Source organism: Oryctolagus cuniculus, chromosome 2 (assembly GCF_964237555.1).
Source record: "Oryctolagus cuniculus chromosome 2, mOryCun1.1, whole genome shotgun sequence".
Classification (NCBI taxonomy): Eukaryota; Metazoa; Chordata; class Mammalia; order Lagomorpha; family Leporidae; genus Oryctolagus; species Oryctolagus cuniculus.
In genome coordinates, this window is record NC_091433.1 from 80,729,019 (window position 1) to 80,743,000 (window position 13,982).

A 13,982-nucleotide genomic window follows, 5' to 3' on the forward strand; every position below is an offset into this window, starting at 1 on the left:
GGCTAAGAAGCCACTTGGGATGCCAGGATCATTTGTCAGAGTGTCGAGGTTCAGATTCTGGCTCCCAATTCCAGCTTCCTACTACTGTGCACCCTGGGAGGCAGCAGGTAATTCTTCGAGTAGTTCGGTCCCTGCTACCCACGTGGGAGACCCAGCTGCAGCTCCAGGCTCCCACTTTCGGCCTGGCCCAGCCATGGTTGTTGCAGCCATTTAGAGTGAATCAGTGGATGGAAGATCTCTCTCTCTCCCTCTAGTACTCTTTCAAATGAATAAATCTAATAAATAAACTGATCCCATGTGTCTTGGCATCAGTGATGAGTCTGATCTGTGTTTTGGGCCTGGCGTGCAGTGCCCGGCATTGCAGCAGGGGCTCAGCGGCTGCTGCAGAACTGAACTGAGATTTGTCCATCACATTTCCGGTGCAAATCTGAACTCAGAACCATCTCACGACTGCATGCACAGACAACCGTGGCAGCTTTCCAACAGGGCTCCAACTTCTGTGTTCTTCCCTTTGCAGTCACTGTCAAACTAGGTCCTAAAATTATCCCTTAGATCTTGTCACTGCTCTATTTATAAACCAAGACTTACTTGGCACAGTTGCCCTGAGTTTAGAGATTCTTTGGGCTCCACAATTGGGCCCTGACACAGGACCAGTCTCAGGTCAAAGTATTTACCTCAAGAACGTCAGTGCTAGGAAGCCAGCTGGACTGACCGGAGGTCCTTCCAGGACAGCTTTAACGCCCGCTGGCTCCCACGTCCGGCTCTCCTCCACACACCATGCTCAATTTCTGAGCCCTTTCAAGGCAAGTCTTTCTGAATCAAACCAGCCCCCAGCCATTCGTCCACCTCTCAGACTCTCAACTCTGTGAAATGATTGCTATAGGACATTTAGAATTTTTCCATTTGTCTTAAAAATAATTGTGTATGAGGCTGGTGCTGTGGCGTAGCAGGTAAAGCTGCTGCCTGCAGTGCCAGCATCCCATATGGGCACCAGTTCAAATCCCTGCTGCTCCTCTTCCGATCCAGCTCCCTGCTATGGCCTGGGAAAGCAATGGAAGATGGCCCAAGTCCTTGGGCCCCTGCACCCATGTGGGAGACCCAGAATAAGCTCCTGGCTCCTGGCTTTGGATCAGCCCAGCTCTGGCTGCTGCAGCCATTTGGGGAGTGACTCAGCAGATGAAAGACCTTTCTCTCTTTGTGTGTAACTCTGCCTTTCAAATAAATAAATAAATCTTTAAAAAAAATTGTGTATGTTAAAAATTTCAACAGGTGGGGGCCGGCACTGTGGCACAGTGGATTAACACCCTAGCCTGAAGTGCCAGCATCCCATATGGGCGCTGGTTCTAGTCCCAGCTTTTCCTCTTCCGATCCAGCACTCTGCTGTGGCCTGGGAAAGCAGTAGAAGATGGCCCAAGTCCTTGGGCTCCTGCATCCACGTGGGAAACCTAAAAGAAGCTCCTGGCTCCTGGCTTCGGATCAGCATAGCTCTGGCTGTTGAGGCTAACTGGGGAATGAACCAGCAGATGGAAGACCTCTCTCTCTCTCTCTGCTTCTCCTCTCTCTGTGTAACTCTTTCAAATAAATAAATAAATTTTTTTTAAAAATTTTCAACAGGTGCAATGGAGTATACAGTAAAACATATGGTGAAGCAAGTAACAAAGTGAAAAGCAGGTCGCGCCTCACCCGTCACCAAGGTCCTCCTTACAGAGTTTTGGGTATTCTTCCAGAAATATTCTAGTGTGTAGCATGGTCTTCCTGCCTTTTTCTTACTGGGATGCTTATCTCCAATCTCCCCTACTACATTTTCTAAGTGAAATATAAAAATTGTACATATTAACCCTCAACTAAAATGTAAGTGACTTGAGAATGGAGACTTCGGGACTTATACAGCAGTTGCTTTCTACCCCGTGGCTCAAGACCCCTTTTTAAAGCTGGTAAAAATCCACGGATGCTGAGTCTCTCTCCAGAGAGAGAAACGCCTGCAACGTTTCCCATATGAATTCAGGTTGGTCCGGGGTCTTCAGAAGTCAACCCGCGGAATACAAAGGATGCATGAACTATGTTCACCACCCTCAGAGCCCTTATCTTCTAGCTGGGGAGGAAAACACGGACGGGTGTTTCCTCTGAGAGAATAAGGTCACGGGTTCATGATTCACCCCCAGGGCTTAGCCCATGCATGGATCGAAAAACACAAAGGCAGGTATGATCATGTCTGAGACTCTTTGCTGCTTTAATCTTTCATCTTTTTCTATATAAAAAAATGCATATATAGCCGGCGCCGTGGCTCAATAGGCTAATCCTCCGCCTTGCAGCGCCGGCACACCGGGTTCTAGTTCCGGTTGGGGCGCCAGATTCTGTCCTGGTTGCCCCTCTTCCAGGCCAGCTCTCTGCTGTGGCCCGGGAGTGCAGTGGAGGATGGCCCAAGTGCTTGGGCCCTGCACCCGCATGGGAGACCAGGAGAAGCACCTGGCTCCTGCCTTCGGATCAGTGCGGTGCGCCGGCCGCAGCGTGCTAGCCCCGGCGGCCATTGGAGGGTGAACCAACGGCAAAAGGAAGACCTTTCTCTCTGTCTCTCTCTCTCTCACTGTCCACTCTGACTGTCAAAAATTAAAAAATAAATAAATAAAATGTATAATACCCTTGTGGAATATCAAAAATATATTAAAATTCTTTATAAAAAATGCATATAAGGAAGGCTTACCAGCCCAGCTAATGAAGCTACATACTTACCAAATTTCTTTTCCTTAAACAAACAGTAAACATAGTATAATTCTTTCAAAAAACCATCCACCTGTGACCTGAAGCCAGAAACCATCTCTAGCAGGCTGAGGAAGGCTGGAGGACCTAACTGCTTTTTCTCCCCAGTACCCGCACTACGTCTGAGCCTGGGGCTGGCGGGAACACCTTTCTCGCCCCATCACCAGCCAGCACTGGCCACCCACAGCGAGGCTCCACGGAGCCCTTCTGCCGTGGCCTTTCTCACGAGGGAGAAGCGGAGCAGGCAGACGTCATCACATGATTGAAAGCATCAGTGAACTTCCTGACAGCCACTGACAAGCATTCTGCTGCCTTTGGGGGACTCACCAGGGATCTGGCTCTCGTGAGGACGTGAGGGCACACCGCCCGTGGCAATCAGGATGTGAGGAGCAGTGTATTTGTTTCCATTGACCTCTACCGTGGGTTCTGGATCACTGGTGAAGGCTGCGTAGCCATGGATGATATCTATATGGGACTGGAGAAGGAACCAGGACAGCATTAGCTTGTTCTTAAAGACACCTGCAGCAACTCAGCACACATTTCTCCAGCAGCGATTAAAAAATTTTTTTTTATTTATTTGAAAAGCAAAGAGACAGAGAGGGAAAGACACAGAAAGAGACCTTCCATCCTCTGGTCCATCCCCAAGTGGCTGCAATGGCCAAGGCTGGGTCAAACAGAAGCCAGGAGCCTAGAACACTCTCCAGGTCTCCCACAGCGATGGCGTGGACAAGTACTGGGACCACCCTTGGCTGCCTTCCCCGGTGCATCAGCAGGGAGCTGGATCAGAAGCAGAACAGCCAGTGTGCTAACCCACTGTGCCACAACGCCGGTCCTCAACACCTCTACTGACTTCTGATTGGTAGGTTCTGTGGTCTGAGCTCCTGCAGAACTCTTGACTGGTAACTGATACTCAGCTTGGGGTTACTATAAGATGCTGGATGTACACGGTGAGAGATCAAGGTGCTACTTTGGGACAAAAGTGAGACCAAAAATATATATGCAAGTCACTAGGACAAGGAGAAAAAGATGACATCGTTGACACAAGAGGTGAGGGAAGGAGTTTTCCACACCTGCAGTGACAGCAGCTTGGAGAACGACGCATCTGGAGGAGGGGCCCAAGGCTGAGACAGACACGACAGCGTGGCTCTGGAGGGGAAGACACCAGCGAAGATGCATGCATCTCACAGTGCCCCGACTCCACTCCTCATTCCCGCTTCCTGCTCATTCAGACCCTAGGAAACAGCAGGGACGGCCCCAGTGACTGGGTTCCCGTTGTGGACATGGAAGACCTGGAGTGAGTGCGCAGACCCTGGCTTGGGACCCTGGGGACCGTTACAGGCATATAGAAAGTGAAGCAGCAGATGGAAACAAGCTGTCTGCCTCTCAAATAAATAAACAGGGGCTGGCATCATGGCCTAGCAGGTTAATCACTGTCTGAAACACAGGAATCCCAGAGGAGTGCTGGTTCGAGTCCCGGCTTCTCCACTGCTGATCCAGCTCCCTGCTAATGTGCCTGGGAAAGAAGTGGAGACAACCTGAGTTCTTGGGTCCCTGATATCCATGTGGGAGACTCAGATGGAGTTAAAGACTCCTGGCTTTGGCCTAGTAAAGCCCTGGCTGCTGTGGCTATTTGGGGAGCTAACCAGCGGATGGAGGATCTCTTTCTCTCTCTTTCCCTCTCTGTCTCTGTAACTCTGCCATTCAAATAAATCTCTGGAAAAAATACTTTTTTAAAAAAATTCGTTTTATTTATTTGAAAGACAGAGTTACAGAGAGAGGTAGAGACATAGAGAGATAAAAAGAGGTCTTCCATCTGCTCTTTAACTTCCCAAATGGCCTCAACAGCTGGAGCTGAGCCAATCCGAAGCCAGGAGCCAGGGGCTTCTTCTGGGTCTCCCAAGTAGGTACAGGGACCCAAGGGATTGGGCCATCCTCCACTGCTTTCCCAGGCACATTAGCGGGGAGTTGGATCAGAAATGGAGCAGCTGGGACTCGAACCAGCACCCATATGGGATGCTGGTGCTACAGGCCGGGGCTTTAACCTGTTGCACCACAGCACTGGCCCTAAAAATTATTTTTTTAACTAAAAACATTGAGGCAAAAGAGAGATACTCAGGCTGAGGGAGGAAGATGCCTGGCTTGTGTTCTCATAGCCACAATGGGAAGAGTATCACGAGATTACATGACATTGAATTCTGATAGATGAAGAACTCAGATTTTGGTCTGCTCTAACCAGCATCCTCTGTACCAGGACCTCAGCTTGGGAGCCTGCTGGCAGGTGCCTGCCAGCCCAGACACACGCACTGGCACGCCAACACAGAGAGCGTACCAGGATAATGGAACCACGTGAGCAGCACTGCAGGATAGAATGTTTTAACGTCTCAGAACATGCTTGATTCTAAATTGAGTTCTCTCTCCTTCCCAACCACCCCTTGGGCCTGTTCCTGCAGGTGCCCGGCTTAATCGAGCTGAGTCAGGATCAATGCCGCAAGCCTCTGCAACAACCTTGCTTCAGGAGGTCACAGTTTCCTGTGCGCTGCTACATGAAAGGAGTTGTGCGCAGAGTGCTGACGGGACAGAAGACAGGAGGGGAAAATGATGGAATTTTTATTTTTAGTTCTCAGAACAGCAGGTACAAAAGTTCCCTTCCAGGACCGGCGCTGTGGCATAGGAGGTTAAAAGCCTCTGCCTGAAATGCCATCATCCCATATGGGCGCTGGTTCAAGTCCTGGCTGCTCCACTTCCGATCCAGCTCCCTGCTAATGGCCTGGGAAAGCAGCAGAAGATGGCCCAAGTCTTTGGGCCCCTGCATCCACGGTGGAGGCCTGGAAGAAGCTCCTGGCCCAGCTGCAGCTGTTGCAGCCACCTGGGAATGAACCAGTGGATGGAAGACCTCTCTGGGGCCGGTGCTGTAGAGTAGCAGGTAAAGCCGCCACCTGCAGTGCCGGCGGGTCGCAGCTGCTCCACTTCCAATCCAGCTCCCTGCTACTGTGCCTGGAAAGCAGTGGAGGATGGCGCAAGTGCTTGGGCCCCTGCACCCACAGGGGAGACCCAGATGGAGTCCTAGGCTACCGGCTTTGGCCTGCATGAACACTGGCCATCGCAGTCATTTGGGGAACAGACCAGCAGATGGACGATCTCTCTCTCTCTCTCTCTCTCTCCAACTCTGCCTTTCAAATAAATCTTTTGGGAAAAAAAAAAAGCCAATCCTGAGTAATTTTCTTTTACAAAAGTATTTTAGCTGGCAACTCCATTAAGAAGAAAACTGATGTGGGAACTTTAGTATACTGAGTGCTATCTCTTTTTAAGATTTAGAAAAAAAAAGATTTATTTACTTATTTGAAAGGCAGAGTTACAGAGAGGCAGAGAGAGAGAGAGAGAGAGAGAGAGGTCTTCCATCTGCTGGTTCACTCCCCAGATGGCTGCAATGGCCAGCACTGGGTCAGGCTGAGGCCAGGAGCTTCACCCAGGTCTCAATGTGTAGGGGCAAAGGCCCAAGCACTTGGGCTAACTTGCAGTGCTCTTCCAGGCACATTACAGGGAGCAGGATCAGAAGGGGAGCGACTGGGACTCAAATCAGCGCCCATATGGGATGCCAGTGTCCCAGGTGGCGGCTTTACCTGCTACGCTGCAGCGCCAGCCCCCACTGGGTGGTATATCTTACAGGCATGTGTGGAAGCCTTAAACTCTCTTATCCTCAGTACACGCAGCATTATAGACCCCTAAAGTTTTCCTCCTAAATAGAGGTTTAGAATCAGAAAACAACCTCCCAACACCAATCCAATGAATGGTGAGAATCAAGATACAAGTACATGGGGCCCGCGCTGTGGGGTTTAGCGGGTTAAGCCACTGTTTGCAGTGCTGGCATCCCATATGGCACCAATTTGAGTCCTGGCTACTCCACTTCCAATCCAGCTCCCTGCTATGTGCCTGGGAATTAGTGAAAGACAGCCTGAGTGTTTGGGCCCCTGCACCCACATGGGAGATCTGAAGGAAGCTCCTGGCTCCTGGCTTTGGCCTGGCCCAGCTCTGGCCTTTGCGGCAATTTAATGTGGAGAATGAACTAGTGGTTGCAAGATCTCTCTCTCTCTCTGTCTCTCTGTCTCTGTCTCTTTCTCTCTGTAACTCTTTCAAATAAAATAAATAAATCTTAAAAACCATTAATTTATTTATTTGAAAGTCAGAATTACACAGAGAGAGAGAGGTCTTCCATCTGTTGGTTCACTCCCCAGATGCCTGCAATCGTCGGAGCTACGCTAATCCGAAGCCAGGAGCCAGGAGCTTCTTTTGAGTCTCCCACGCGGGTGCAGGGGCCCAAGGACCTGGGCCATCTTCTACTGCTTTCCCAGGCCATAGCAGAGAGCTGGATCGGAAGAGGGGCAGCCGGGACTCAAACCGGCGCTGTTCTTGGCTGGATTTCATTCACAGCAACAACCTTCTGTATCATGATTTGCTCTCCCTGAACAGATCTGGCCACCAGGCATGAGGCTGTTCTGAGCAAATGAATGCCGAGCCAGGAACTCAATCTGGGTCTCCCATGTGAGAAGCAGGAACGCCATTACTTGAGCCCTCGTCACTGTCTCCCGGGGTGCCCCTTAGCAGGAAGCTGGCATCAGGTAGCAAGGCTGGGTATCAAACCAGGCACTCCAAGGTGGGACGTGGGTGTCTTAACTGTTAGGCCAAACGTCCTCTCCCCGGGCTCCTGATTTTAAACAACAAACTGGCACTCAGGTGCATAGTCCAGTTTTCAGTGTTGCCAGAAGCAGCAGCTGTCAGGTAAGACCTGGCCTGTGGACTTTGATGCACACGGCTTACTCTGCAGAAAATGAGACTGGCCTATGACAGCAGAGGCTTCTGCATAATCATTAACCACAATCAAAACAACAGAAAGCAACAAGAGGTATATCCAAAGGCTACAGTTCTGTAGTTGTGTATTCCAGCAGTCAACGGCGCCTTCTCAAAGTTCAAATCCCAGCACCCACGTACCTTGGTCAGGTTGTTCTGATAGATGGTATTCAGGCGACTCACGTAGGCATCCCGCTTTTCCTTTATAACACTGCAAGGAAACCGGAGTCAGTACCCAGAAACAGTTTTCCTCTTTCAGTTAGTAACGAGGGCATCTGATCCCGAACACCACTGAGCTGAGCATCACAGACTGCCCGCGGGAACGGAGCAAGCCAAGGGCCTGTCTCCGAAGACCATCATCCTGTCCCTGGTATCCACCTGCCATTCCACGTGCTGCAAACCCTTAGTGCACTCGGGGAGAGCTCTCAGATGATAGCCGTGGCACATAAAACTCATTCGGCACAGGAAACAGGAGAGCTGCTTTGGCATAATGTTTAGTACACAGTGTCTACTCAACAAATACTTGTGGAATAAATGAAGGAATTTTCTATAATATTTTGAAAAACTGAAAGCTTCAAAAAGCTTATGGCAGCTCCCTAAAAAGTTAAATGCACAGCTGTCTGTCATGTGAAGCAATCCCAACCCCAAGTACAGATCCAGAACCAGACGCAGGCACCCATGTGTGCGGATGTTCAAAGCAGCCCTATTCACAACAGTTAAAGAGGTGGAAGGCACCCAGGTAACAGATAACATTTTAAACACTAATACACCTCCTCCTCTCTCCCAGAAAAGCATACGGCTTACTTACTTATCAAAGAAGAAGATTTACATTTGCATCAACACTTACCGCCAGTTGAATTTACCCTCACAGCTCTGAAAGCCATAGTCAACGTGATCATGCATGAACTCAGAGTGCATGGCCGTGTTCCACATCACCTGCAGGAAAAGCAGCCAAAACAGCGGCGCATGACCCCGAGTGAAGACAGACACCACTGATTACATACAACTGTGGACTACAAGACGGACCTTGAATGGAAAGCCCAAACCAAACACATTCACAGACGACCAGAAACATGACCAAGCAGACATTACAACAGGGCTTCCAAAATGCTGCAGGAAATGACTCCTATCATCACTGCATCTCATTCTTTAAGTTTTAGATTTCTTTAAGCTCAGGAAATGGAATTGCACTGGCCACTTTACAGCCAGGTTTCTTAGAAGGAAGCTATTAGATAAAGTTGGACCAAAAACGTTAACAGAATAAACTCCTACTGTGTGTTTGGTCACTACGAACAGGCCTTTCTAAGGGTGTATGTAATTAGTCATGTGGAACTCAGAGAGTTGATGCTTCTCTTGTGGAACATAGCCTACCCCCCGCCCCCAAGCCTGCTGTGCCAACCGATCAAGACAATTGCATTCAAATCACCATCTAGAACTCCCAATGACAAAGCCCCGCTTTTCTTTGTCAAACAAGCTTTAGACTCTGTTTTGGACAAGGCTTAGATGGCTTCTTTGCTCTTTTCCCTCTTTATGCCTCGGTGTATAAACTGATGGCTCTCTTGTTGGATTTCAATTCATTCAAGATGAAACTCATGTACCATACAATCAACCACTCCACTTGCTAAATTCTCTACCATAATGCATATGAAAGATTCACCAATACCACAGACTGTCACATGAACAGACACATCACCCTGGAGCCCCACGTTTACTTATTCCTAATTCCTATCACGTGTGACACACACCCTGTGGAGGGGGTGCCTCTAACATGAACTTCACGGGGTTTTTAAGCTCGGACTCAATCCAGGTGGAAGGGGCCACGCAGTTCCACCCTCTGCTTCCTTCACTCCAGTCCTCTGCCAGGGGTGTTACTCTGGGCTTCAGTCTACTCTACACAACAAGAGGCAGTTACCAACCCGTCCTCAGCAATGCAGAAGCACTTTGAAGCCAGGAGAGCCCCAGCATAACGTGGGATAAATGTCTGCACCTGTGACCAGAAGGCGTGGGTGAAATGCAATACAAGGGGACTGCAAAGAGTTCGAGGAAAAATTCTGAAACCTATGCAGAGCATTTCCACACTACATGTTTTCCTTCTACGTATGGGAACAAAAATATCACAGACTCAAGTTTCAGCCCACTCTTTTCCCTGTGGAGTTTTTAAAAACGAGGCAGTACCAACCAACATTGAATTGACTAGCATTATTGGTTTAAACAACATAACCACCTTATAACTAATTTATGTCATATATTCGCTACTGCATGACCCCAAGGAAAACAGATTCCAAAACTTAGGACTAAAAGGAAAGCCGATAATTGAAGAAAAACTTCCCAAAGAAAAAGTTTCCTAAAACAGGAAAAAAAAAATCTACCTAAAGCAGGAAACAGATTTCAGAAAACCTTTCTGAAATTAGTGTAGGTCACTGTTGAGCTTGCCAATATAAAATGTCATCTCAGTAGCAAAAGGCTGTGAACTTGGGATCACACATTTGAAAATACATTCGCATGAAGCATAAAATGATTTGCAACTGTAAGCAAGAGGCAGCGTTAGAAATGAGAGCTGACAGGGCCGGCACTGTGACTTAGTGGATAAAGTCGCCGCCTGCAGCAGGAGCATCCCATACAGGCACCAGTTTGACTCCCGGCTGCTCTACTTCTGATCCAGCTTTCTGCTATGGCCTGGGAAAGCAGTGGAAGATGGCCCAAGTCTTTGGGCCCCTGCACCCGCGTGGGAGACCAGGAAAAAGCTCCTGGTTCCCGGCCTCAGATCGGCACAGCTCCAGTCATTGTGGCCATCTGGGGTGTGAACTAGTGGATGCAAGGCCTCTCTGTGTAACTCTGCCTTTCAAATAAATAAACAAATCTTTAAAATATATAAAAAAAAATGGAAGAAATGAGAGCTGCTGTTCTCCCTCTTTGTAAAGGGTACAGGAGTTCATTCAATGTGGCACTCATCACTGACATTAGGACCAACAAAACCACTAACGGGGTAAGGAGAATCCATGAAACTACAGGACCTAGGGGGGAATACTTTAGAAGAGCCCATTCAATAACTTGGTTTTCTGGCTGGGTCTCACTGTTGTGATATAAACGACCAATCTGAGTGAAGTACAGACGTAACTTCACTCTGCACACTAGCGAATGGACGGGCCAGTCTGACATACGATTCACTGCGGTGTCAGGTCACCCCAGAAACCGCGCCTGCTGGAACAGCAAAGATGGGCACTATTTCCACCAAAGTCCCCAGACACTATGCCTAGAAATGCCATCCAAGCAACCTGAGAAACACGGCTGTAGCACGCCCACAAGGCACCTAAAGCCACACAACACACGGCGCTAAATGAGCGATTTCTAGGGGAATACACCTCTGTGTTTCAAACCAAGAACTACCACTAACAAATAAAACAAGGAACCCACCACAATCCTGACGCCTCCTTCCAGCAAAGATAGTTCTAGCAGTTCCAGTGTCCTTGGGAAAACTCAGAACTCCACCGGAGCAGGTGAAGGAGCAGATAGCATCACACACACACACACGCACAGGTGAAGGAGCAGAGAGCAGCACACACACGCAAGCACACACACACGCGCACACACACACGCACAGGTGAAGGAGCAGAGAGCAGCACACACACACACACCCCACACACGCACCCACAAGCAGGTGAAGGAGCAGATAGCAGCACACGCACCCACACACATGCACACACGCCCGCAGCTGAAGGAGCAGATAGCATCACACACACTCACACGCAGGTGAAGGAATGGATAGCATCACACACACGCACATGCACACACACACACCCACATACCCACACACCCCACACACACCCACACGCAGGTGAAGGAGATAGCATCACACACATACGCAGGTAAAGAAGCAGACACCATCACACTCATACCCCCCCATGCACACACACACACAAACCCACACTCAAGTGAAGGAGCAGATAGCATCACATACACATGCACCCACACACTCACACACACGCAGGTGAAGGAATGGATAGCATCACACACCCACATGCACACACACACACCCCCCACAAACACCCACACGCAGGTGAAGGAGCAGATAGCATCACACACATACGCAGGTAAAGAAGCAGACACCATCACACTCACACCCCCCGCACACACACACACACACACGCACACACGACAGCTGCAAAGTCACCCAAGCTGCCCACCTTTAACCAGAGCCACCCGAGGGAGGAGCATCCACCCACTGCATCATTCACTTGCTGGGCCTGGGCTAGAAACTTTACTTGCTGCTGGCCCTGCCTGAGTAGATGGATGGTGCTCCTCTCTCACGCCAGGAATGGGCATTCTGTGGTCTCTGCTCCTGCTAGGCCATCAGCAGCTTCAGACCACAGCGTTCCATACCTGGTTGACCTCTGCATAGTGCCTAATGGGAGAACTCACTGCATAGTGAATGTGCAGGATGAATTTCTTTGGCACGTGGGATGCAGTGAATGCCCAGGAGCTAACGTCACTGTGCTTATTGCCCCAGCAACCCCGCCTTCCCCTTCTTCCTGGCTGAAAATGTCACCCGCTCATGTATCCAGTCTCTCCTGCCGGAACAGCTCAATCCGAGCCAGGAGGATCTAAAGCCCTCTGCGGCCACTGCAGGGTGAGACCATCCTACCTGGAGCTCCTGGGGCCATCGGTGGCCATGTGGTGGCTTTACTGTTAATTATACACCAGGGACAGCAGGATGGAGAGCAGCACAAGGCCAGGGCCCTTTCAGATATCCTTGGGAGCTACGCCTTTCTCAGGAACTGCCTGTCTTCAAGATTCTTAGCAGGTGACATTAAAAACCACAAAGAAAACCAACCCTATTGCGTAAGCCACTATTAGATGGATTCTCGGCTATTTTGTGCAGAACTTTAACTAATACATTTGTAAACATTCTTATTCTGAACAGTTTACCAAATAAGAAAAAGGAATGTGGAAGGAAAGAAAAATAAAAATTCTACCTTTTTGGGTACACATCCGACATTCACCTGGGGGAGAAAAACAGAAAAAAACCATATGTTAAGAATGTAACACTCAAATCATCAAGCAAACTTGCAGGAAATAAACCCGCTGCACCAAGAAAGGAGATTTTCTTTCTTTTTCTTTATTTTATTTGACGATAGAGTTACCAACAGTGAAAGAGAGAGAGATGGAAAGGTCTTCCTTCCATTGGTTCACCCCCTAATGGCCGCCACGGCCAGCGCTGCGCCGATCCGAAGCCAGGAGCCGGGTGCTTCCTCCTGGTCTCCCATGGGGTGCAGGGCCCAAGCACTTGGGCCATCCTCCAACTGCCCTCCCAGGCCACAGCAGAGAGCTGGACTGGAAGAGGAGCAACCGGGACTAGAACTGGCACCCATATGGGGTGCCGGCGCCGCAAGCGGAGGATTAACCTAGTGAGCCATGGCGCCGGCCCCGGAGATTTTCTTGAGTTCTAAGTCACCCAGTTACTTCTATTACAGGTTGCAAAAAATCAGAACACTATTTTCCTTACATGATGAGGTAGAGAAAGGCAATCAGATCTTTTAAGCTGCTAGCTCATCAAGAATTTCTGTGAGATTTACTACGGAGCATGTGAGTGAAATACCTGAGGTGTCCCCTTTGACAAAACTACTGGAAACCTACATCATGCGACAGGGCCAAAGCGGTGGGAGTCATCCATGCTATGCAGTCTCAGGCAGTCCCCAAGACAGGTCACAAACATGACTCTCAGCCTTTTCAGTCACTACACACAGAAAGCATGGGTTGTTGTAAGATTTTATCAAATAACATCAAATAAAAACTCACCAGATACTTAGGAAAATAACTCTTCACAATGGTAAAGTTAGAGAGAAATGCTACCCAAGGGCCCTTGCGAACTTAATAAGTTGCAATGCACACCTTTACTCAAGCAATTTTTTGTACATCTGTTGATATTGACCCCTTCCTAAAATTTCTTTTAAAAAAGAGCTGCTTTGGCCGGCGCTGTGGCTCAATAGTCTAATCCTCTGCCTTACGGCACCGGCACACCGGGTTCTAGTCCCGGTTGGGGCATTGGATTCTGTCCCGGTTGCCCCTCTTCCAGGCCAGCTCTCTGCTGTGGCCAGGGAGTGCAGTGGAGGATGGCCCAAGTACTTGGGCCCTGCACCCGCATGGGAAACCAGGAAAAGCACCTGGCTCCTGGCTTCAGATCAGCGCAATCCGCCGGCCGCAGTGTGCCGGCTGCAGCGGCCATTGGAGGGTGAACCAACGGCAAAAGGAAGACCTTTCTCTCTGTTTCTCTCTCTCACTGTCCACTCTGCCTTGTCAAAAAAAAAAAAAAAAAAAAAAAAAAGAGCTGCTTTACAGGGCCGGCGTTGTGGCGTAGCGGGCTAAGCCTCTGCCTGCGGCGC

The 13,982-nt window shown here is 49.3% G+C and overlaps 1 protein-coding gene across 1 annotated transcript in view; it reads right to left on the minus strand.

Annotated features, from left to right (window-relative positions):
* GSR (glutathione-disulfide reductase) overlaps positions 1–13,982 on the minus strand; it is a 45,639-nt gene that overhangs the window by 17,011 nt on the left and 14,646 nt on the right. Inside the window, exons 2-5 of the mRNA XM_008252335.4 lie at positions 12,576–12,602; positions 8,450–8,538; positions 7,744–7,813; positions 3,085–3,232 (exon numbers count right to left, since the gene is read on the minus strand). Coding sequence (XP_008250557.3) covers positions 3,085–3,232; positions 7,744–7,813; positions 8,450–8,538; positions 12,576–12,602 — 334 coding nt within the window. The remainder of the gene's footprint in view (positions 1–3,084; positions 3,233–7,743; positions 7,814–8,449; positions 8,539–12,575; positions 12,603–13,982) is intronic.